The sequence below is a fragment of the Tauraco erythrolophus genome, chromosome 6 (genome assembly GCF_009769465.1).
Source record: "Tauraco erythrolophus isolate bTauEry1 chromosome 6, bTauEry1.pri, whole genome shotgun sequence".
Taxonomy (NCBI): Eukaryota; Metazoa; Chordata; class Aves; order Musophagiformes; family Musophagidae; genus Tauraco; species Tauraco erythrolophus.
The window spans coordinates 25,183,814-25,209,588 of NC_141470.1; the positions used below are offsets into that span (position 1 = coordinate 25,183,814).

The window sequence follows — 25,775 nt, forward strand, 5'->3', positions numbered from 1 at the left end:
AGGGCTAATGAACTATTAATAGTTACTGTAATAAGAGGTTAATCAATTATATGCTGTTATAAGCAACCCTTTAGGCCTGTGAGACACATTAGGCATTTTTTTCAGCCTTTGTGTCACTTACAGATGTGCTGGCAGTCATTAATGACAAGTAATGTTCATATTTGTTTATAAAAGCAGTTAGTTGTTTGTTAATATTTTATAAACTTCCATGGAAAATATGACTTATTAATGCTGGTTACTCATCCCTTATCTGGATTGATTTCAGGTAAGTTTTGCTTTAAATTCCAAGGCTAAGTCCTGGATTCTGCCTAAATTGCCAGGGCTGAAGAACTTGTATTTTGTGGCTGCAGGCAGAGTTTAAAAAGATTAAAGCAAGTCTAGATAACTCTATTATTAAAGACTTCAGTGAGATGCACTTACTGCTGTCAGTTGCTACCAGATGTGGAGCTGTAACACTGAAGTACGAAGAAAGAAAATAAGGAAATAAATGATGATGTAGACAAATGTTCATCACAGACCAAGCAGGATAATTGGCCTACGTGATGGAGCTGTACTAGTATATTCTGTCAATGTTTTGTCTGTTATAAAGCTTGAAATTGTTTATTGACTGGTTTGCCTAGCAAACTTTCCTGTCTTACTAAACATATTTTTTTCTTAAAGTGTAAATGTATATACTCTTTTTCCTATTCAAATATCTTGTGTTCTATTTTCTAATTTCCGGATGAGTTCTGTTGGGCTAGCCTCCTTTAGCGTGTCCCTGGGGAAGTACCTATAAATTGGCTGAAATTTCAGTCAGTTTGCAGAAAGGCTTATAAGATGGAGGCGGCAGTTTGTTTTGAGCTTCACTGGCAGAGTTTACTGCAGCTTCTGTTGGTGCTGCTTTTGTATGTGTTTGAGTATCTGTAGTTTTTACTGTTTCTGTGGAGTACCAACTGATGGAAGGGAAGAAGTCATTCTGCCTTTTGGCAGGACAGTTGCCTGCCTTCTCTCTTAAATACTGGGTCTTGCTTATAATTAATTTAAAAATAACAGCCCAAACCCTAAGACAAATCATCTACTTTTATTTCTATTAAGATATCGAAATGTACATTCAAGATATTACAGGGTTTGAATGCTCACAGGCGTATGCTTCAGCGTAGTAGGTCCTGGTGTCTGCTGTGCTTTCTGCATACAGCCAGGATGGCCCTAGTGGGATGGTCCGTTGTGGAGGGTGACCGAGTACTACAGTTTGATCCACAGCATTTATTACTTCTTGCTTTCACTGGATAATAAGTACTTAAAATAATTTTAGTATCTTAATTAACAGGTGCCTTGTTGTTCCTAATACTGGTCATGCTAATGTTACATTTCTGTCTTGAGACTGTCAAAAGGAAGTTACCTTTTTGAGTACGAAAGTCTCTATCTAATAGGAATGGAAGAGATTGATCTATTGTGTAGCTCCTCTCAGATCAGCGTGAGTTCACACTGAGAGGAATTTGCTGCTGTAGGGTGTTTCCAGAAGCGTACGCTAAACGTGAGGTGAAGAGGGGAAAGCAGCACGAGTGTGCTGAACTAAATTGAGAGTTACTGATGTTGTCCCTCCTACCGGAGCTAATGCTGGACAGGTACGTTCTGGTTTAGTGTATTCCTGTGGAAGGTGGGGAGGCGATGGATGCATACTGGGGCTTGCTGGTGTGATGCAAGCAACGATCAGCTATTAATAGGATAACCTCTGCGGGGGTGGGCACGCAAACAGGCTGAGCCACAAACATTACTGTAACAGTGGGTGGTCGCTGGGGATCTGGAGCTGTGGAACCGGTAGCTCGGACGAGCCAAAGGCATGTCTCCGGTTACACCCCCTCCAGGCAAATGGATGACTTTTCTGTGTGAGCAGGGATCCTAACGATACCGGTTGCCCTCTCCAGCCACGCAGCAGAGCGTTCACCTAACAGCAGACGGGAACCGGCTGCCGCCGCTCCCTATCCAGGCTGGAGATTGTTTGCGGCCGGCTACAGGGAGCGAGCCGGGCGGCCGCCGCCGCCGCCCCGGCCTGCAGCACGGCGGAGGGGCCCGCGCGCCCCAGCCTGCCCGCGCGCGCGCGTGTGTGTGTGTGTGTGCGCGCGAGGAGCAGGTGGGCCCGGCGGTAACCCCGCCCCGCCCCGCGCGGGGCCCCGTCGGCCATACGGTGATGGCAGCAACCTCCGCGCCAGAGCGGGCTCGTTATTGGAGGAGGGGGCTGTCAATCCGCGGCGGAGCAAGCCCCGCTCTCCGCCGAGCTGCTCCCGAGGACTGATTCTGGAGCGGTGGCCGGTTGCGATGGGAAGCGGCGTCGGAGGGAACAAAGTTTGCAACACTTGGGCACTTGGCCGCTCGCGTCCCTGATGCCCGTGGCAGGAGCCGGCGCCTAGAAGCAGCGGGCAGCCAGGCGGCTGGCACGCCTCGCTGGGCGGCTGTCGGCGCTGCTACCGCAAAGTTTCAGCTATTTTAATGTACTAAAATCCAGGATTCTAGTTATCAGCCCTCCCCACCCCCACGTCTCCTTCTAGGTAGGCGACAAATATTTTTATTCTGTGGATTAGAGAACTTTTTGCATGGAAATTTACTGACTTCTGAGTGGTCTCCGTTTTGGGGAAAGGGGGGAAAGGATTTATTTTCATCGCAGTTTATTTTTGTTTTCTGGATCACAGGATTTTTTGGAGCTATATGGAGGGATCTCAGGATGGTGTGCACCAGGAAAACCAAAACTTTAGTGTCCACTTGCGTGATTTTGAGTGGAATGACTAACATCGTCTGCCTGCTGTACGTGGGCTGGGTCACCAACTACATTGCCAGTGTTTATGTGAAAGTGCAGGAGCCGATCTCGGAAAAAAAGTTAGAGGAAGACAAAGGGGACACTTTAAGGATTATAGAAAGGCTGGACCACTTGGAAAATGTCATCAAGCAGCACATCCAAGGTACCACCTTACCCCCCGCTTGCTTTCCCTACCCACCCCACCCCGCCGCTCGCCGTGTGCAGCCTCCATCCCCTCCCGCCGCGCTCGCTGTGTGACATGTCTGTCGCGATCGGGGAAGAGCCATTCCTCCGCCCGGAAGAGCCGGGGGCCGCGCGGAGGCTGCGGTGCGTGTGGGAGTCCCCGGCGGCGGTCCGCTCCCGGAGCCCGGCGACAGGAGCGGCGGAGGCGGGCGGCGTGGGGGGGACCTGCCCCGCTCCCCTCCCTCCGCGCGGGGTGCCGAGCCGGGGCCGCCGGCTGCGGGAAGTCGCCCCTGCGCCGAGAGCGGGCCGTGGGCGGCGGGGCTCGGCGCCGGGGCGAGCCGAGCGGCGGAGGGCTCCGGGGCGGCGCGGCCCGAGCTCCCGGGCGCTGTGCCGCGGAGGCAGCCCCGCCGGGCTGGGCTCGGCCTGGTGCTGTAATAAACCCGACCTCAGCTCCGTGCCCGTCGGTGCCTCGCTCAAGTAGGGGCTCGGCGGGGAGGTCCGGGGAGCCGCTTCCCATCTCGGTGCTATCGTCATTGTTTTCTGTTTGTAATCTTTCTTTTCCAAAACGGGTTGCTGCGAGGGGAATTTTTGTTCTCCCTGACTCTCAGCCTGACTCTGCTAATCCGCGCTGAGAGACTGGGTGTGCTCCAGGTTTTCCCTTAGCGCTAGCGTAGTGCTGGGAGCCGCTTGGGATTATAACTGGGACAATCTCTCGTTTGTGTAATGCCGTTTTAATTTGATCTCCTTTTAATGAGAGCTCTGGGAGAAGGGTTGATGTGGGCAAGCAGTCGGGGAGAATATGATTATTTCCTGGGAGTTTGGGATTTTACATGACTTTGCATTGCTGGATGATCTTTAGTGTCTTCCTTTATGTTTTCGTCATCTGCATGGCATGATACAGTCATTCTCTCAGTGTACCAAGTGGGTTGGATAGTAAGGAGGCGGAGGGTGGGGACAGGTGAGAGCTCTCACAAAGTCCAGAGGGACCATCCTTCTCTGCTTCTGTGTAACCTCTCCTGAATGTTCAAATCCTAATTCTAGTCTCTCCTAAATCTGAAAAGGGGAAGCAAACTGTCTGGCAAAGGATACCTATCACCAGTGCAAAGAATCTCAGTCGCTTATGGGCGGCTTTGGCTAACTGGTCTTCTGGGAATATGAAGAAAGGTGGATCAGGCAGGCTGGCTAATCCTGTATGAATTGGGCTTCCTCTGCTTGTCAATACTCATAAGTTTGCGGCACTATTAAAGCCCAGCTACTTTGCTGTGACTTGTATTAATGTTTCTTAAAATATGATACATCACCATTCAGTTTGTGTATGCCTTCATTTCTCAGGTAGTCTTGTCGTCTTGGGTGAATTAGTAAAATACTACTACTTTTTTTTTTTTTTTTCCCAGGGGATGAGTTATAGCAGTACCTGTAAGTTCTAAGTTCTCTCATGCAGTCCTTAAATTTTTCTTGATTCCAGAAATGGATTTTAAAAAGGAAATATATTCTTGTCTGTGTGCCAGTGGAGTGCACTGTGGAAGCATGTATGAAGGCAAGGATTTTTCAAAAGGCACTGCTAAGAGTTAGATACATGAAATTAATTGACTTTCCGTATGAGGTTGGAACATAACTCCTTTCAGGTTTGTTGGTGTGAAGCTCCAATACTCTTATTTCTTGTCAACAAAGATAACAATGCCCGTATTGGCATGTTCCTTTGGTCAGTGGTTCTTCTCAGAGTAGCAGAGAAAGGTATACTTAAATCAGGGGGGAGGAGAGCATGAACTTTTTTTGTGACTTTTTGTGACTATGCATAAACCAAACCAGAAGATCTTTTCCTTAAATAGCAGTTATATGAAAGTTGAAGAGGGTCTTCTGTAATTAAGTGAAGCGTTTGGTAAATAAGTACCAAAATCTTTTTAGGGGGAAAAAAATTAAAGTTTACAAAGTTCTCATACTTCATTGAAACCACTTACTCTAAGATAAAGAAATTAATAAAATAAAAATAACAGATTGTTATTCTAAGTGGATTTTCTGTGCTTTTACTTGCTAAATCGTAATAACTGAGGTTCACCAGGAATTCTTGTGGCAGAGATTGCAGAATAAGATGTTATTTTAATAAGATTTTGCTTAGCCCTGTGAGATGCTGTGAATTCTGGGTCATGGTGCAAAACTCACTGAAGTAATTGGAAGGAATATCCTAAGCTTGACTGGTTTGGGATGAGCTTGAAGGTCAGCTTTAACAAATTAAAAGTTTGAGATTCATTGCCATAAATTGGGTAAACCAGCTGCCATAAAGGTTCTGGATGAGGTTATCAGGGTTATATGTAGTTTGCTATTAAACTTTTCCTCAGATGGTGGTTCTTTATGTTGGAGAGAGGTGTCAATAGCTCAGATGTTCTGCAGCGCTGAACAGGCATGAAATTAGCACGGGTAATAGAATGGCGTTCCATAGGATATCCTGCAAATACCAGAAAGCTTTAACTGCTGCATTTCACACATGGAGTTACACTAATATTTCATTTTAATTTGTTTTCTGATTGAATTGTTTAATTAGATGTCATCTGGGAATTCCTTCAGCATATAAATTGCGGTCTTGTAATATTTTATCAAGTGTCCTGGAAATGAGAAGGAACAAGAGGTGCCTTCATATAAAACGCTTTTTAAAGTCTGTATTTTTAAAAAGACAGTTTCATGGCAAAGAAAGTATCAGACTGAAAAGAGTTTTTCAGCTGAGGGAAGTTCAGAGAGAATGGAAGTGTGCATGCCTCGTGTTTGGAAAGAACAGTATGAAAAGGGAAATACTGATACTGGTATTGGCCAAGAATGGAAGCTTGAATGCACAAGTATGTACCTGCCATATTGCCCACCTTACACTGCACTATATTCACACTTCTGCAAGTGTTGAAGGATAATAATGAAATAATTTCTCTGTGCACGTTTTCTGGGTGCTGGAAATGGAATAAGAGAGCATGTGTGTCTGCTCAGCCTGTATGGTAGTACTCTGCTTCTTTCTTTCCTCGATATGTGTTAATTTATGTCATGGAGCCTATGGCCGTGCTGTGCAAGGGTGATACATCTGAATACTGACTTCTGTGGTAGGCAGTTTGGGGCAGGATTAGCAGCAATTCAATTTAGTTGGGCTATATGGACCACAGAAAAAAGTATTTTGTAGAGTGGAAGCATGACGCTGGAATTTGAGCTTAAGCCTGGGAATCATGAATTCTCGGCTTGTGGCCTGCCGCAGTTTGCAAGATGGTTTTGGTCAAATCACTTTACCTTCTTATAATGATGATGACCTGCATGGTTTTCTATGACAGTGTGTTGTAGTGATTGTAGTGTTAATTGCATCTGAATGCTACTCGAATAGTACTGAAGAGATTCTCCTCCCCGCTGCCCCAGATCTTTAGTAGGAGGCACACAGTTTATGCTAGCAGGCAACCCACTGAGAGAAACTCTTAGTTTCCACTCCCTTTTGAGTTTGCAAACAAGATGGTGTATTTTTTGAGATTAAGTGTGTGTGTGTGTGTGTTTTTATATGTGTGAAAGAGACTAAGGAAAAGACTAGATAGATAGTTTTATGCAAGATGCAGTCCTTTTTTATGCCTAATAAAGGTGTGTGGCACATGTATAATCTAGTAATATTGAGCTTCATTACCAGAAAGTATACTTTAAAGGGCTAAAGTTAATGAATATTGTGTTAAATGAAATATCTGTGACTCCAACGTAGGATTTGAAATCTGTTTTTCTCAATTTTATTTGAAAACAGTATGTTCTGTTGAGTTCACATATTAGAATCAATACAAGAGTGCTTCAGACAGACCACAAGACATCGTTCATGTAAATAATGCATCATACATTGGCTCTGTCACTAAAAATCTGCCATTAAGTTGCACATGTAGTAGGGAGGTGGGGTGAGCAGACAGGTTGCTCTTAATCAGATACTTAGTTTCTAACAATAACAAGAGGAAAAACATTAGCAAGAAGGGAGCAATTTCTTGTTTTCCACAGCCTGGCTTTAGGCCCTCGTAGGTGATGAGTACAACCTTTTTCTTGAAAAGCTATGCTATGGTTAAGGCGATATCACTTAAAACGCCTCATGCATGCTGTCCTGTTTATCTTGTTATGCAATGTCATTTTAGTATTTTTCAGTCTTCCTAGTTTTAATCAGACAATGTTTGCATTCCAGCATTATTTTAGAAGATTATGGATTATGAAGCCTATGAAATGAACTTGCTTCTTCGCCCTTCCCTCCTCCCACCCCCTGCCTTGAGACTTAAACAGAATTAATAAATTACGTGTAGTTAGTACATAGAGTAGATCGAAGTTAAAGTTGTAAGCACATTTCATTTCTGGACCAGTTGAATTCTGTGTTGTACTTGGACTTTGATCTTTCATCTTTGCAAGCTACTGTATCTGTTGTCATAAATGGAACGTCAAGCACTGTGTGGCCTTATTTGGGGAAGTTTGTGAGAGAGATGTGTGTGTTGTCTCTCAACCTGCTACTTGGACTGATTTATTTTTATTCAATATATTATTATCCCATAGTGGGATATCTAATCAGCCTCTGTGGTCAGTTGCGAGAGGGAGAGATCTCCAGTGTGATTCATTCCCTATGTCTTGGGCGGGTGTTAGGGTGGAATGATTTGCTTTCAGAAATTGCATATCTTGAGTTTGAGAACTAGGTCAACTTAGGTTCTTAATTTTAAGCATTAAAGATTTGGGTAAGTAAATTCCATGTTCGACATCTACCCTTTATTTATTTCTTGTTCTCAAACAATAGGAAGAATCTACATATAAACCTCTGATTTGTGATAGCTGTCCTTTGCAGCCTAGCTGGGTTCTATAAAGTCAGGCTCGCTAGGATTCACGTGGCCATTCCACCATGTCTCTTACTCTTGTGGTACTTTCCTTTTGGGAATAATTAATTGTTAAATCCCCCCAGCTTATTTCCCTCAAGCTCAAAAGCAATTAGGCATGTTTATCACTCACTGCAGTGTATTTATTCTACTGAGAAACAAATCAGCAGTAGACAGTAGCCCTGGGAACACAGCTCTTGCTCCACTACAGAGGGCCCTATGTTCACAGTCTTGGTACAAGCAAAGAGACCTGCTGTCCCAATGGAACTAATTGCAAGAGAAGGAACTAGTTGGATATGCAAGACATGCAGTGTTAATCCCATTATTTTTTCTTTTTAGGCTGTGACTTCTCAGGTCATTCTAGATTGCTGCATGTCAGTGCAGATTAATTTGAATTTAACTTTCATGTTCTTCTGTACTTCAGAATGGATGCACTAAAGAAAACCTTAATATAGTAATTTCAACTAGAAGACTTCAGTGGCTGTAAATTTTCAAGAATTGCTGGAGATGCAGGTATTTCAACAACCATCTACTGAAGACTTAATGATGTTGGTTATGTTGACTACAACTTGATAATTTATTATTACTATTATTAAAGTTAACTTTTTTGTGCTTTTAATACCTTTAATTCTCTTCTAATTGTATTCTTTCTTGGTGGTTTTTCCACTGAGGATTTATTTTACTATGGTTAAGACACAGTGGCCAAAACTGAGGAGTGGTAGTCTGGCCTTATTAAGGTAACTGTACTTTATTACTGAAGATTGAATGATTCTTTTCATGAGTAAAGTTGTTTTTTTCAGAGTGAGGTTGGTTTGTTGTTGTTTTTTTTTTGTTGTGTAGCTGATTGTCAGCTAGATTGCTTTATTAATTCTTGCGTTTTGTACAATGGGAATAACATGCCAGTTACTATATTATTTTGAGATTGTGTCTTTTGAGCCAGGAACAAGAAAAGTTTTATTTGGCTACAAAGTGAGGGCGAATGGTAGCTTTGTAGTTGGGAAGGGAATATTGACCTGGATTCTGTTTCCTTCAATCTAGACAATTTCTGTAGTTCACATGAAAGTCGTCAACAAAAGGTTAAAAAATGAATCAGCAGCAGAGGCTGGAAACTGTGACTTCTGTGCCCTCCACAAGTTCTCTTATTGCTAAGCTAGAGAATTTTGCCTTTTTTCTCTGAAAAAGTTCATTTTTGTTGACATTTGTTATCTCTGCATAATGGCACAGCTTCAGTGGAAAGAGTGGATTGTGTGCTACAGTCTTTGAGCAGATGATTTATGGGCTGTTGCAGAGATGGAGATAGCTATTCTGCTTAAAGTTCTGGACTCAGCTCAGTGCTTCATTTATGCTGGCTAGGTGTCACTTTGGAAAATGTTGCTCAGGTTGACACAAGCAGCCTGCAGCTGTGCAGAGATTCAAACTTAGGTCTTTTGACTTTCTGCTAGACTGTTACGCCCCTTTTAGTACTAACGAGTCATTTTATCTACATGACCAAAATACAGATAAATACATACAAAAATAGGCATAGCTGCTGAGGATTGTGTATTATGTGCAAGATCAGTTTGGTCTTAGTGTCATGCTCTCTCGTGGCAATATCTGCCTTAGCAATCTAATGTAAAAACCACTCTTTCACTTAGGTCTGGGGTTGATTGTGATCTGCCAATTAACTCTTGTGCACACAGGACAGGCAAAGAGAGCAGAGGGAGGAGGTGTGACTTCTCTCAGGGCCTAAAACTCAAAGAGCCTTTGCTTAGAAGAGCCTGGTGCTGAGGCCGCCATATGATGAGATAACATATGTTCTTGTTTACTGGGTCAGCAAAAAATGGCTATATATGTGCACAAGGTACACCCTCTGTATTTCTGAAACAAATGCAAGAAGGTTATTGTACTTTGAGTTCAAGACTATGTTTTGAGAGGGGGCTCCTACCTGCTTATGCTACTTGCTCTCTGTGTTTAAGGCACAGGACAGAACTCTAGAATCGCATCCCAGTGTATTGTTTGTTTGTGGATGATGTAGTTTATTTTTTTTCTCTTGTGTGAGCTGAGTGCTTATGAAAGAGTCTAGTACTCTGCATCCAGTAGTACAGGATCTGGACCTGCAAGTGCATGTATGCAAAATATAAGGCTTGCCATTATATTATAAAAAGAGACTACAAACAGTTGTGTATCACTGAGCCTGGCATGGGCTGTGTGGTTTCTTCCTTGTCTCTAGGGCTAAAAGATTGAAGTTGTTGCCTGCCTCTAACTAACGTTGCTCCCTTGCCTGCGACAAGCCACAGAACACAATTTAGTTGTGTTCAACAGAAAGGTCTTGTCGTCAACATACTGTGAAAGCACGCTGTTGTGGCTTAGGCTACTCTGGCAACCAAACCCTACACAGTCGCTCACTCACCCTCCCCCAGCCCCAGGGATGAGGGAGAGAATTAAAGGAGAAAACGGGAAACCCGTGGGTTGAGATAAGAACAATTTAATACAAATAAGTACTACACAGTGCAGATGCTCACCACCCCCTCTTATCCGAAGCCCGTCTTGTCCCAAAGCTGCAATCCTGGACGAACGTGAGGCCCTGAGACAGAGAGCAAGAGAGAGAAAACACCCTGAGAGTCCGAAAGTGAGAGTCCTGGAAGGGCAAAAGCCCTTCTTTCCAGCTGACCCTCACTTTTATACTGGGCATGACGCTGCATGATATGGAATACTAATTGGCCAGTTTGGCCCTCAATCCTAAGTTCCACCACAAATCACAAGGGGAATCGTGGCCCCCTTGTCCCGGCCATGCTCCCCCCTTATCCTGTTGTGCCCCTGCACACTGGCAAGAACACGGCAAGCTGAAAAGTCCTTGAGACCTCAGTGCCAACTATAAACATCAGCTTGCTATCAACATTCTTCTCAGAGCAAGCCTCTGAGTAAAACCAAAACACGGAGCTCTTTCCTCTTAAGGAAGAAAATTTTTACATTGAGGCTGGTGAGGCACTGGAACAGGTTGCCTAGAGAAGTTGTGTATGCCCCATCCCTGGAAGTGTTCAAGGCCAGGTTGGATGAGGCTTTGGGTAACCTGGTGTAGTGGAGGATTTCTCTGCCCATGGCAGGGGGGTTGGAACTAGATGATCTTTAAGGTCCCTTCCAACCCTAACCATTCTATGATTCTAGCTGCTAAAAAGAAGAGATAATTCTGTCCCAGCTAAAACCAGGACACATGCATAAGCTGCAGTATGATGTGATAAGCTAATAACATCCATCTCTGGTGATTTAAAAAAAGTGAGTATTGGGCTCAGATCTTGAGACATCAGTGGCAGTTGTGATGGCTTAGCTACCTTCCCAAGGGTGACAGAGAATCCTTGGTTGCCGTTAGAACAGCCCAGGAACTTGATCATCAGCTGTTAATGTATGGAGTGTGGTAAGGGACAAAACGGGACGTGAATCGTCTTTAGCTGGTTAGTGGCTGTCCTCATTTATTGTATCCGTAAGATTATGTTGTTAGCTGTGCTTGGCCCAGAGATTGGAGGCTGGACGTGGTACAGCGTGCTATGGTGTTTTGGGATTGCCCCTGAGTCCAGAGCAGATATTGTGTGACTGCTGATAATGAGTGAAGTAATTTACTGGTCCACAAGTAGCAAACCTACTTCTTTAATGAAATTAAGTTTCTGTCTAATGCAAAAGTGAAAACTAACTTCATATCTTGTCATGCCTCCTCTGAGATGAATTCTTTTTCCTTTGCCTGCTATATTATTTCCCTTTTAATTTCTTTTTTTTTTTTTCACATTTAAAAATGTCTTCTAGTCTTCCTTGTTTTGTTCACAGAGACATATTATGATCAGAGTCCAATGGCACTTCTGTCATCCATGAAGGAATATTTTTGTGCTGCCCTTGGGCTTCCAGTGCTACCTCTGTGGCCTCTTTAGAAACTTCTGGGCTCCTTTATTTTAGCGACTTGAGGAGTAGCTCAGTAACAGGCTGGTTGGTGGGACAGTGTGGATGGATACACCGAGTACACACTGAAATTGCCAGGTACCTGAAACTTCATGTGCTGTCCTCATGCTGCTGTTACCATTATATATATTCTGACTACAGTTGTGCAGTGCAGATGTATTCTCTGTGTAACAACATTGTTTCCATGTTCTTCATAAATTTTCTCTGCTCAACTGTTTTTTTGTAATCAAGGTGCTATCTTTAACATGATATCCTGAGGCAAAGGCAGACATCTTTAGGAGCCAAAACCATCACTGTAATTATTACAGCTCTCCAGCACCTACTCTACTTGACTTTGAAAATAAACAAATAAGAATATTCTAATTTCTCTTTTATAATATGGAGATGGAAGGTCCAAGTTGCTACCTCGAAATTCTCTGCCTTTAAAATGTCAAGTCCATAATGTATTCCTACTATATTCTCCACTTAAATGATATGATTTTTAAGACTTGTTATTTCTATGACAATAACACTGTGGCAGCTAGCTGAAATCCCAGCTGTCTTGTGATCAGTGCTGTTCAAATGTGTAGTGGAACCTCTGAGTCGGCGATCTTCATCTCTATGGATAAGATTTGCAGGAGCTGGACAGAGTAGAGGGATTAGAGAATTGATATGGCAAAACTTGTACAGACTGTTGGTGGCAGGTTTGACTCACTGCTGGAGTTGCTCCGATGGATCAGACCGGCGGTCTTCTCTTCTCCTGTTAGTAACAGCCCAGAGAGAGTATGTGAATCCTGCAGTAGGCAAACGTGGCAGTGTTGTGTAGTAGCCACGTCTGTTCTCCTGCTGTAGATCTTGTCAGTCTCAAATTCATATCAGTTAGGCCATGAGCTCTGATGGATGAGATTAGATATCTCTCCCAACATGCATGTTATAATTAGCACATCTTAAATACCACATAATGGCTGAATTCTCTGCTTGTGTCTTGAAAATTTGTGATCTCAATGACTTTGTGTCAGTAATGTTGGTGGGGCTATGGAAATCCTATGGTAGCTTTGGTTTTGTCATTTCCTACTTCCTAAATCAAAACCCTTATTTTAAATGTGAATGTTAGAATTTTCCTTTTATTAGAGCTGTCACAGGTGATCTCTGAGAAAAGAGGATTTCTATAAGCAGCTTTCTGAAGAATGTAAGAAAAAGAGATAGTATTTCTGTTTTTTTTTCTTCATAGATAAATGGTCATTTCTAGTCTTCATTTTAGGGAGCTAATATAGATTTTTAGGCTGTTACTTGCCCATGTGTAATCTGGATCTAGCTAGAGATCTGTTTCATGAGTCATCCAACTACAATTGGATGACAATTACCTGTCCCTGCTTTCATGGTGGATTCAAATTCATTTGAAGCTTTTCTTTCTGCATCGAGTCATGACTTGCCAAAGTCTTTGCAAGAATGTTTGGCGTGCCATAGGTAAAAGAAAAACTGTCAGGTAAACTTTTCCTGCACAGCAGACTCAAGTGAGTCTGTGTCCATCCATTACAGGAATATCATCGCAATAAAGTTATGGTTAAAAAAGACACCTTTTGGGATTTCTCTGTGCACGGAATAAACATGGCTTGCAGAAGAGAGCACAGCATGGGTTTTAAAATGACTTTGTTCTATTGGTTTGTTTTTCTCTGAGATGTCTGTAGTTTTACCAGCTGTATATTGCGTGATCACGTGACGCTAGCATTTCCCTCTTCTACTTGTGCTAACAGGAATATTTTAAGTTGTCCAAGCAAAGGGTGGAGGAGTAGTATGCTGTAATTTCTGTGGTATTTCTGATAAGGTGATGTATTCACTTCATGTGTAACAGTTTGGAGGATGAGGTAGGTCAGGGAAGAGAGAAGTACAGAAAAAGCTAAAGGCTATGTACCTGAATGTTTTATCCCTTTTTAGTTAATGTGAAACTACAGTTGCTATGTGGAAATTATTTCGATGATGAGTTTCCACTAGCATTAGTGAAACTGATGATATTGAGTTTCCATGGAGTGGAAAGAAGCGATGCGCCATTTCTGATTCTATTCTGAAAGCCTTTGACTTTCTTGTCGCTCTCGGAACCAGTTTCATATCTAGTAGATTATTACAAATATTTGCTTATGTTAATTAAAACCAAATCTAGCATTAAAAAATGCAAGACTTGAATCTTTTTGATATAGTTCATATAGGCCTTTTAAAACGTGTAGCATCTTTATTGAAGCAAGAAATATTTGGCTTGCGTACAGTCAGAGCTTCATAAGCAAGATGCTGATCTTGGCACCAAAATTGTATTGCTGTTGGTCTCCAAGATTATAATCATGTATTGTTGTTTTGATCTTGATTTTTCAAAAAGCAGCAGAGTTAGCTGCTGCTCTGTGACTTTACAACATGATGTCAGCCATAAAGGATTATGACATGACTAAACTTAGATGTAATTGAATGAGATATTTTAAGCTTGTGTTTAGCTAATATTTTCACACTGTTGTAAAGCTATGTAAGTTTAAAATTAATTTAAAACTGTTAAACATAAAACAAGCAAACCAACAATAAACCCCCCATCCCCAAGTTCCAAAGGGATGTATAAAGCTGTACGTAACGCCAGGAAGACTAGTAAATTTATGCACTAAAAAAAGCAAGGCCAGAAAAAGCGGTAGCAAAATGATGACAGAGTTATGTTTGGATAGATCATTCCCACTTGCAGCTTTCATTTCTTTAAATGCAGGCATTGTAACAGGAATGCTTTTGGTATAGAAATATTTTCATCTCATTGATTTATTGTTATACTTCATATAAATGCAATACTATAAACATACCTGAGCTTTTCAGCACAGCTTATGTCTTTCTTACATGCAAGTAGTTTAAAAGCACTTTCATACTGCTAATTCTACTCCTCTATTTTCATTTCAGTGCTGAGAAAAATTTTGCCTGCAAATGAATATACAAATACTTATTATAGAAAGAGTAATTTTTATATATTGGTAATGATATCTCTCTCTCTAAATGTATGTATGCATTTTTAATAGTTACAGTAGGGGTCCATATGTCTTGTCCTGAAGGCGGGAAGGGTGTTCACTGTGGCCTGATACAGGCTGATGTGGAAGAGTGTGTAAATGGTAATACAAGCACTGAAGCGAGAACTTGATTAGAGCAAGTGGGAGTGTGTTTGCATAGCATCTCAGTATGGTGGCAACGGGAACAGACTCCTGCAGTCTGGAAATGCGAAGGACAGAAGTATTGCCTTAAGTGCATTAGAATCAGGTTTTCAGAGAGTTGTTACTGTTCTCTGCAGTAATTGAGTAATAGCTGGTGGCTAGAGTTAACCCTGCATGTTTCATCACTTAGTGGAGACTGTTTGCAGGATGATTGACTGCTGTAGAAGCAGGTATAATACTGGGTCGTAGAGTGAATGAGGAGTCACGCTATTGATTTCTCATTTGAAGAAGTAAGCAAAGGTAAAGCTTTTTATGTCACAACTTCCAGCTCTTGAGAGTAGGTTTCATCGTTCAGCCCTGATTTTTTTTTTTTTTTTCCTAATTAAGAAATAAGCTACTGTTGGAGAATTTTTAAATTTATGAAAGCGTAAAATTCTTTTGTCATGAGGAAGCCAAGAGACTTGAAGCCACGTAAAAGGAAATTTAATGTCGTAATATGTGAAACATTCCTTGGCTGCTTGCAGTAACAACATGTCAATATATTTTTGTCTGCTTGACAATATGTAGGAAATGCCTTTGAGTTTGTAAAATTGCATGTCATTTCTTAACATTTCTTTTGAATCTATTGATTAAAGCTTTTCTGCCTTGCCTGAAGACATTAAATACCAAACCATCTGTTAAAAATGTTCCTCAAAATTAACATTAAAAAAAAAAAGGTTTAGTCTAAATATATGTCAAAGAATGTTCCTGTTTGTGTTCTGAGATGAAAACAAAAGCTTCTGTTACAGTATGGAAAAAGGTTGGAGTACCTGGGCAACTACTGGTATTGTCTTTGTACCACGGAGAAAGAGATGTTGACAATGGCAAAAAAGCACACAGGCACCAGATGATGTAGTGTATAAGTTTCATTACAAACTCTGTCCCACATGGCTGTGCGTTTACCACCTGTATCAGTTATAGAGAAATTGATGGATAATCAGCCATTCAGCTCAAAGTACTCTTTGTGCCGCTGCCGGCAGTGAAACATGCTGATTGCAGTCACTAACTCTGTGGGCTTAAGTGTAGGTTATAGAGTAATACTCATTCTCCCAAGTTTTGTTAATATAATGAGATGGTAAATATAAAACTGGTGTGATTATGGAGAGTGATTTATTTATTTATTTATTAATTACACTGTGTTATACTCACCAATGATTTTCTGATTACACTTTGTTATTTTTGTGTGAGCAGCTTTTAGGCTGTGAGTGGCTATGCTGAAGTTCAGAGCATGCTTATGAGTAAGAACTCTTGGTATGTTTGCAGTGTTGGGATAACAATAGGGAGTAAGTTTCTTGTTGGGTTAAGACAAAGAGCTTGTGCATTTAACCTAGCTTTTGTGACTGTTGGTTTGTTTTGTTTTTTTTTTTTTTTTTTCTGGAAATTTGCTTCTCCAGCAGTTGGATTATCATTTTAACTGTCCAGTTAAGACAAACTTTAAATAGTAAAGCCATCTATGCAGGTACTGTGCATTTGCACCCTTTCTGCTACTGAAAAGATCTGAGGTCTTTATGTGAAAGTGAGAAGGAAGTCCTAGTAGGGTCTGTTCTGTCTTGAGATTTTTCCCTTAAATTAAGAACATTAAGATATTGATGGATATTAAATTATTTTTTGGGATTACTTTCTTTCCACATAACAGAGGGTCCCTGGACTGAGTTCTCAGTCAGTGTGAATGTACCTGAAGTTCTTATTTTGAATTCTTTCCTCTGCTGGACTCGCATAAATTGCTGTTGCTGCTGTGCTGCAGTACTTCATACTTCTGAGCTATTGTGGGGCTTGGAAGTGAGTGGGATGATCTGTGCAGAACAGTATAAAAAGCAATAACTCGTTTCTTCTGTCCCCTCTCTCTGCTGCCTCAGAATTCTGCCCTGGGTACCCAGGGGTCAGGTTGGGATCAAGAAGGGTGGCTCTCACTTGCCTCACATCTGTGGAGTTACTTTTCTCATATTGCCATGTAAGCGACTGGGTCTGAAGCATAAAGAAGAGGATGTGAAAGGAGAATCGAAGTATCCACAAGTATAAAAGACAATGTAATTATTAAAGAGGTTATGTAAAATACAGTGTTACAGGCAATGGCAGATACTTTGTGGTGTGCTCTCTGCCATCTGTCTATTTTTAAAACTTGAGGTTAGGTACCTAGCTAGCCAGGCTGGTCTTGCATGTCAGTGTGTAGTCGTGTCGTTGTCTGGCTGTTTTTGCAATGAACATGGTGCAGAGAATCTAAGAGGTTTAGCCAGTGACGAATTGTGCAAGGTATGACAGAAAAAAATTATTAAATAACAGTGCAGGATGCTGTAGCTTAGCTTAGCTATGTTAAGTTAATAAAAAAAGCATCTTTTTACTTTAAAAAAATATTTTTTAACATAACTCTTACTCTCTATTTAATGCTTATGCTCCAGATTTATTAAGAGTGACTTTGAATTTGCCTTTCTGCTATTTGATGAGAACAGATGTTATTTTCTCCCAACTCCTTGACACCTGGATCTGGCAGAATTCCCCAAGCTCATTCAATTATCATCCAGCAAGCAGGGCTTATTCAAGCAATTTACCTACAAGAGCCAATTCAACACAACATGGTAAAAAAAATACCCTTTTCACTGAATTTAAAATAAACTCTAGAGAAATCCTACTCGTTTCATCAGAATGAGTAGCAGTGTTTTTTAAATAAAAAAAAGGCAAGTTTATGAAGTCATACTCATGCCCTTCTTCAGCACATGAAGTGTAGAGCTCAACAATTTTCTCAAGACTGAAATTTAAACATGATAAACAATAAGTTTTTTATACTTCTTAGGAAGAAAGATAAACAAAAGCTCCCCCTCTTTGTAGGGTGTTTCTTCTCACTGAATTGCACACCTGTACAACAACTCTGACATGGCTTTAATGCTGTTGGCACAGGACCTTCCTTTCCTGTCACGTCTGGAACCTGCAGTCACCTCAAACAGTGCGAGTAACACTGGGAGTAGAAGGCCTTGGCTGAAGAAACTTAAACTTCATGTCTTTCCGTTCAAACTCATGAAAAGAAGTCATATAATCTTCTGAAATGGACAAATGAAAGTATCAATCACAATATTTACCTTTAGGAAAATTGGTGGTTTGGCTGCATACCTTTTCCCAGCACTGTGTGGGATATCTCTTTTCAAGATATCTCATGTCTAGCAGTGTTTTTGTTATAACTTGCCTTAGCAGGTCCAAAACCAAAATGGTTTAATTAGAGATACAAACAAGGTTGCAGTCAAGCAATTAGAATTTGAATGAAAATTTAAATAGTTTAAAACACTGCAGGAGTGCCATGTGGCAGGGTATGCCTATGGCCCAGTGAAGAGCATGATTACTTGCTTTTTTCTTTTTTTCCTTTTTTTTTTTCTTCTTTTTCATTTGGCCAAACTCTGCTAATGGTTTACGCTGTTCTCTAGGAGTGTTATTTTTAGCTCTGTATTAACTCTACTCTTTAAACATGGTGGATCTCTGTCATAGTAAGTTAGAAGTTTACAGCTAGTGGACTTTGGGAACTTACGGATAAAAGTGTTTAGGAAAAGGTAAGTTCAGTTATGGGATGTCTCTTGCAAATGTGTAGGACTTCCTATGCTGACTTTCTCTTAAAGAGATTTTTTTTTTTTAAAAAAGACTAAGTGGCTGCTGAAAAGGTATGTTAAACTATGTAATCAGTGAAATTTCAATGAGCACTTAAAATGTCAAATAGCGTAAGTGGGAATGAAAATTCATTTTCCCTGTCAACTTGATCCAATTTCCTTAAAAAAAAAAAAAAAAAAAAAAAAAAAAAAAAAAAAGAACCCAGACATAATGGTTAACCCCTTCAAGTGGTGGCAGACTTCCTCTGCAGTGTGGCAGACTCCTGTGAAGAGTCTCATCCAAGGGACAACCATCTTGCTATAGTGTTGACTCCTAATAGAACTTCTTTCTGTGAAACTTGTGTTCAGGTTAATTCTACTTCTTCAACATATTTTCGTTCTTTAGGATTACCTTCAAATTCATGAGTTTTCTTTCTAAGATATCTGAGTCCCTGTTCAGTTCACAGTTTCTATGTATAGAGCAAACAGGCCGTATGTATAGATAGAGTCTTTTTTGGTAGGTTCTCTCACAGACAAAATGTGTAAATACTATAAAGTTTTTGTAAAATAAATTTCTGACTCCTCTAATTTAGTCTGTGGTTCTTTGCCAGGCAGAGTAACTGTGTGTTTCTTAACCAGGAAACTCACTTGTATTCTATAAAGGGAGAAAAGGACAGGGTGGACATGGGCTTGTTCAGAGCCTTACTCTGTGTGCCAGTTAGTGCAGTTGCCCCTCTCCCCTTCATGGAGGACGGACTCATGCAATGCATCAAGAAAATAGTTGACTTTGTTGCAATACTGTCAAATTATTCTGGCTTGTGTGTGTATGGTTCTTTTCAATTGCGCAAATTAAGCTCAGAATTTGCATTATTTGTGGGTTTAATTAAAAATTCAAACTCACATTTCTTGTGTGTTTGAAGGTAAGGTTAGTCTCTTTATGTTCTTGTTATAACTCATTTTCCAGAAATCTGGAAGCAGCCAGTTTGTCCAACACTCTTCCTTTCTGCTTCCTGAAGAATGCCATTCTTTGAGTGCTTCAGTCTTGAAGCTCCTTCAATAGACGACTTCTCCCAGCAAATACTCCAAGGTCTGAATGCAAGTTATTTTCCCAGTTGTTTGGTGTATGCAATTTCTTGAACGAGTTTTTTTATATATATATATATATGTTTTAAATCGGCTTTTGATTGTGTTGACATGTTTTAGCACTGCCTTTTACCTGACAAAAAAGTGCAGTCAGATCCAGTAGATAGTGTGAGTAAAAGCCTTCAAATTAGATATGATGACAAAACTGGCTGCCAGAGAAGCAGGCTTTCCGTATAATGTTTTTTAAAAGGCGTAAATCTCATTTCTATAGACCTCTTAAATACGTTTTGAAAATTTTTTCCGTAAGTGACATTGAAGCCTCAACTGCTTAACCTCCTTTAAGGCATGTTAGCTTTCCAAGAAAAGAAAAGAAAAAAATCTTAAAGAAAAAAAAAATTGCTTAAGGTATACCTCATAGTTTTCCCACATGCTTTACTGGTGTTACGATTCAGATGAGACATCTAGATAGTTACACCATTTGCAGTACTTTTCTTCCTTATGTATCTGTGTGTGTATACATGTGTATATAAATATATTTGTGTATAGTCCATAATATTTAAAAAGAAAACAAACAGAAAATTGAAAAATTACTGTAAAGATGTTGATGCTTCCTTGGACAACTGTGATATCATGAATACTAGATTCCACTGCTGTCCTACTATTTAGTAACACAATGATGAACTTTCTGTTTACAGGCAGATATTTGGTTTGTTGGACTAAATCATTCAGGAGCAGCAGTGTCACTCCAATAAAAGAGTGATTTCCCTGTCACAGAAACTTCTGGTCTATGAACTTGGTGGCTCTCAGTAGCAGAGTTAGCACACAGTTAGCCAGACTCTACTACTTCTGCCTCAGCAGCTGCCTGAACTGTGACTCAGTAGTTGTTAAATCTACATGGTAGTGTTTCTCCAGAGCACAAGGGCTGACAATTGTACTAAATATTGTTGCTTTCAAGGACAAATTCAAGAGCTTGTGTCAGCAGTATGTTATAATTCCATTGTGTCAGTGGAGGTGCATTTGCCCATGGCCAGTTCTTGCTGATTTGCTGACTTCAGATATAATCTTATAATCTCAGATTTGAAAGTTGGAAATGTACCATATTGCCATGCTACGTAGCTATTCCTGTTAAGAGAACTAGAGGTAAAAGGCCAACTTATACAAATTCTGAGGAATTCACGCGATAAAAGTTAGTTATTATGTAATTGCTTAAAATTGCTACTAGTAATATTGGCATTAAAGGAGGAATCAAATGCCTACTGGGTTATCGAATAACCTTTCCATTTTTTGCTTTGGAATCTGAATTAATAAGAAAACAATGTTTTGTGCATCCGTCTACCTTTCAAGGTAACTTTGGAATCTAGTAGTCAAATTGATGATAATCAGAGATTAGGAATCTTGGAATAAATTATACGAGTCTCCCACAGGTAGTAGAGGGGGACTCTGTAGGTACTATCCTTGTGCTGATCAAAAAGCTGCGTTTATTACTATTCGCTGTCAGAGAATGTGTGTGGAAAAGAACACCCGCCTATCTCCAATGATTTCCTAAACATTGGACTATGTTCAGAAGAGCTCATGTAACCCAGAAGTAAGCCCAAAGGAAGACTGACATTATCCGTTCTTGTGCTCAGTGATCTGATTTATTTAATTGTGTCCTAGGTCCTTTCTAAGCTTCTTGAAAAGAATTCCTGTGCAGAAAAGGACTCTTCATTCTCCTAATATGACTGCAACTTCCTGCTTTGTACCGCAGTGCATTTACTTTTTTATCAGCTAGACTAAACTCTAATTGCAGATGGCTGAAAAACTGGGTTGTGGCAAAATTAGCAGCAGTATTAGTAAATGAGACAGAAAGTGTACTTTGCTGTCTTCCTATATTGCTCAGAATATCTTCTGAGCTGCTCATCCATTTTCCTCAGCTTCAGGATTTCCTTTGACAATGAAGGGGTCATACGTATTTCAAAAGTTGTGACAAGGAAGTGCAGTGGTTGCAATCCAGCATCTCTGAAAATGAGACAGTGAAACCTTAAGCTTGGTCTTCGCCGCTCTAGTCCTAGTTTTAGGAGCCCACTGCCCCATTTGCAAGGGTGAGGGTGTAAAAAGAAGTGAAATCTAGATGAGAAATTGCCAGGCTGCACGTGCATACTTGCAGAGCTTGGGAGCATCAGTCAGTGGGAAGGAGTGTGCTTTTAACAGGTATTGGGCTTAATTATTGCAAGCTTAGAAATGTCAAAATGTATATTGTCCCTATGGACTGGTTACTTTCAAATTACTGGATTCTCTGTGTGGCCCTGCAGGCTTTAGGCTGAGACACACCTGTGGCTGCAGAATCTCACTGGTATTTGATAATCATGCTAGAGATCAGTGCAGTTGGATAACAGAGGAAGTTAAGAATGTCAATGAGAGTTGCTGATGTCCAAGCTGCAGTCAAAAAGTTTGATGTACTATTCCCTGACGGTTATGTTTGCTAATTATTCTTAAATTAAGGTCAGCTTTATGCGACATAAACATATTTTCAGTGTAGTCAACACTGCCTTCGCTCTGTATGTTAAGGTGCAAACGCAGGCCCCTGGACGAGTCTGGAGGGAAATTACACATCTCTCTGGATTTGCAGTTCGTCGTTTGCAGAAAGCAATTCCAGATTTCAGTTTGGATCTCCACAGCCATTACAGCAGGATCATTATTGCTAATAGAGTGATCAGTTACAGGAAAGATGAGTGTCTGGTGAAAGCCTGCCACTTTGAATAGCTGGGATCTGGATTAATTCTTTCAATTAATGGTCCTACCTCCTTTTGTTATTGCTGGTGGTTGTTCTACCAGCAGGTGGGGATGATTTTTCTTTTGTTCTGGCACAGGTGACATGTTTGGCTTGCTGAGCTGATTAATATCCCTAAACAAAAGCTTCGGTGTTTACTGTTCTAGAAGGAGGCTTGTCAAATCCAATCAGTCATTATATTTACGTGGCAAATAGTGTTTGGTATACATTGTAATCAGCCTGTTTATGAATATTTTTATGAAACAAAGCACAGAAACTTGACACTGTTCAGGGCCCTCTGCAATGAAGAAAATTGCTAAAAGAATGTTTGCAACAGGAAGATAAGTGTTGTTACATTTTTAGTAAGTTCATTTTTTGCTTTGGTAATGGAAGTTCTTTCCCTGTTTTTCTTAGGACTTCTTTGTCAGAGAACATATTTATCTCCTCTTGCTTAGGGTCAAATTATATGCTAACTGCTTTGATAAAATGCCAGTTGACCTTGTGACAGTTTTGTACAAAGGCACTGAGACTGGCCACTGGGACTGAGGCCCTTCTCTTCTGTCACTAGGTTGAATGAAGTTCCTTTTCTCGTTTGCATTGCACAAGGAATGCTACCTTATACTTTTAATTTAGTAAATAAGAAATAAGAATTTGCAAGAAAAATGCTGTGTTTCTGTTTAAGAGCAGCTTTTTAGGGTACTGAGTTAGTTTTGTTCCACCTTTGTGAAATTGTGTGCTATTTCAAGGTGATTAAGCAGGCACACTTGCAGGGTAGCGTTACCATGTCTTGTTCAGGAAAAAAAACCCAAACTCTACAGTCTGGCATAGCAAGGGAAACTCTGATAGTCCATCAGTTTCTGGTGTTGTCAACTCTGCTACTTCGTATTAACGTTGGCAAAATTTCACCTAGCAGGCTTTTGTAGTGTCATGAATTGTCTTGACAATGACTGAAACTTCTAAAAAAATCTTATTTCATTTGCTGACTACAGTATGGTTGCTTTGTAAAGCGTATACTTTCTATGTTTTCCTCTAATTTAATTTAGTGCTATAGCAAAGGCTGTATGTCTTGTTAGGAGAACTACCTCAAATGAAGCCTGAAAAACCACTGTAAAGGCAACAAAGCTATTAAGAATTGTAGTGGTGCTATATATGAACAAGAATTCCTGTTCTTTAGGGTAAGCTGATACTTACCACAGTAAAACCCAGTTTAGTTTAGGCCTTAATTGCCTAGCAACTTATTGATAGAAGCCAATTCTTTTTCTTTTAGAATTTCACTTTCATTAAAGTCTTTACATGTAAATCACAAAAAAAAACCCATCCCAAACCCTACTCGAACCTCAAACCAAAACAAACCCTTAAGTCTTTGACTAGAGGAACAATAAAGAAAATTTTTGTCGGTAATTAGAAATGTTTTGTAAATGACTACAGGCTTTAAACATAACACTGTAAGGAACAACAGTTTTAAAATTCTCGAGGTTAGCATTCATTTGATATAGTAATGACAGATATGAGGGATGTAAATAGAAATTCTTATGTGTGGATACATAACCTCTGAAACCCATGTTTGCCAATTTTTCAAGGAATGTCTGATCTTAATGTATATTATTGATTGGTTATTCAACCCAGAAGCTCTGTTTATTAATACATCTCTCTCCAGGAATCACCAATGTCTAGTGTCTGCTTAAATAAAGAAATTCTTTCCTTCCTTCCACTGCCTCAGGAATCTCTGAAACACTGATCCTTATGCCTTCATCTGACTAAGATGGTGTTTACTCAGAACTGCACTATAATATATGGAAGAGCTGGGTTGCCATTTACTCTGTTAATATCTTAATTCCATTAAGCTTGTGCTAATGGCCTCAGTTCCTTGAATGTTTTCCTTCTAATGCAATGATTCAAGCCGTTGATTTTTTCAGCTGACTTGATTGTATGCCTTAAGGTACAAACAAAGTCGGGGTATCAGCTCTTTGTTCTGCACGTTTACTCCAGAAGCACTTCTGTGCACTTCAGAATAAGCAATTCAAATCAAAGGTGTCTACCCCCAAATTTCATTGAGCTTTAAGTGTTCAGGGAGTTTAATAAATTTTAAATCATCTTTACTGATAAGGGAATTTAATTAATGAAAAAGCTTATTCCATACATCCATTTCTTCTTCCACACATAGAGTTTCCTATAATGACTCTCCAGAATATAAGCATCCAAGATTTGCATGTTTGATTTTCCTGATCTGGAAAATGCATGCTGCATTAGATTAACCTCCCATCATAGATTTATAGATTTCTAGGTTGGAAAAGACCTTAGAGATCATTGAGTCCAACCGTCCCTAATCCCCATTAAACCATATTGCTAAGTAGATCATCCACCCTATTCTTAAAATGTGCAACTGCTAAAAGTTACTTATTTCAATTTATTTTCCTTGTATTGGACCTAGAAGTTTTCCAGGCAAAATGTTTTCTTTTCTGAATTGCACAGTACTTTACTCTTTCTTTAATCCTAGTGACTCCTGCAATCCTACTGATTTGGTCAGTAAAGTAGTAGTCAGCATGAGTGAGACCAGTATAATCTGCTCCACTATGCATTTTAATAGACGTTAATTCCACTCTGACCCTGTTGTTTTTCCAGACCAATCTGTAGTCTGTTCCTTGAGTAATTTTTGGAAAGCTATGGCTGGAGCAGTCACTGTTGAGTTTTTATGAATACGGAAAAGCCTGGCTGGTTTATTCTGTATATTCCAATTATGAACGTGTAGTGTTTTCCTACTTCTTACAAGTTTTCCTTTCTCAGTCATGTAAGAATAGGAAAATTAATGCATGTGCAGAACATAGTTAAAATTTATTACGACAGTGGAGTTGATGCGTTCAGCTTATCCCTGTGGCTCAATTAAGATGAAGAGGGCAAATGTTAGTTGTTCACCTTGGGGAAAAATGCATTTATTCTCTTGCAAAAAAGTGCAAGGTAAACTTTGCAAAATTTTTTTATGAAATAACCATATTGAGAGAGAATTCCAGTGCAGCGTTTCTACATCTCTAATTACTTGTGCAGCTGAGAGGAAGAAGGAAAGAAAAATATCTATACATGACTGTATTTGTACAACAAAATGGAAAAAACCCACATGCTCGGAGCTTGCTTTCTTCCTAGTACATTTACTGAATCAAATTAATAGTTTTACTGTGACATGTTACAGAATTTTGCTTGGGATTTTTAAGTCAATCACAACTCAAAGGGGAAAAAAAACCCCAAAACACTCCAAATTCACAGACTTGGCCAAGAGTCTGTTCCCTCCTTTCTTTGACTTGATGAAGACCAGGATATATTTTAAAAGGTATACTTAGTCTGGAGTTGACTTTTGAGTTGAATTTCTTCTGTGTTGAATGCATGATTGAGTCATTGTTTGTAGCTTGGGAACAGTACATGACGCAGTTTTCTGGCATGGCATGCATTTAACGTTTCTTACTTTTATTGCTTGCATATGTG

At 40.2% G+C, this 25,775-nt stretch overlaps 1 protein-coding gene across 2 annotated transcripts in view; it reads left to right on the forward strand.

Moving 5' to 3' along the window:
• The first annotated feature begins 2,698 nt into the window (after positions 1–2,698).
• The window catches only part of GALNT18 (polypeptide N-acetylgalactosaminyltransferase 18), a 260,097-nt gene continuing 237,020 nt past the window's right edge, over positions 2,699–25,775 (forward strand). For both annotated transcript variants that reach the window (XM_086613387.1, XM_086613388.1), the window contains exon 1: positions 2,699–2,933. In XM_086613387.1, coding sequence (XP_086469513.1) covers positions 2,699–2,933 — 235 coding nt within the window. The remainder of the gene's footprint in view (positions 2,934–25,775) is intronic.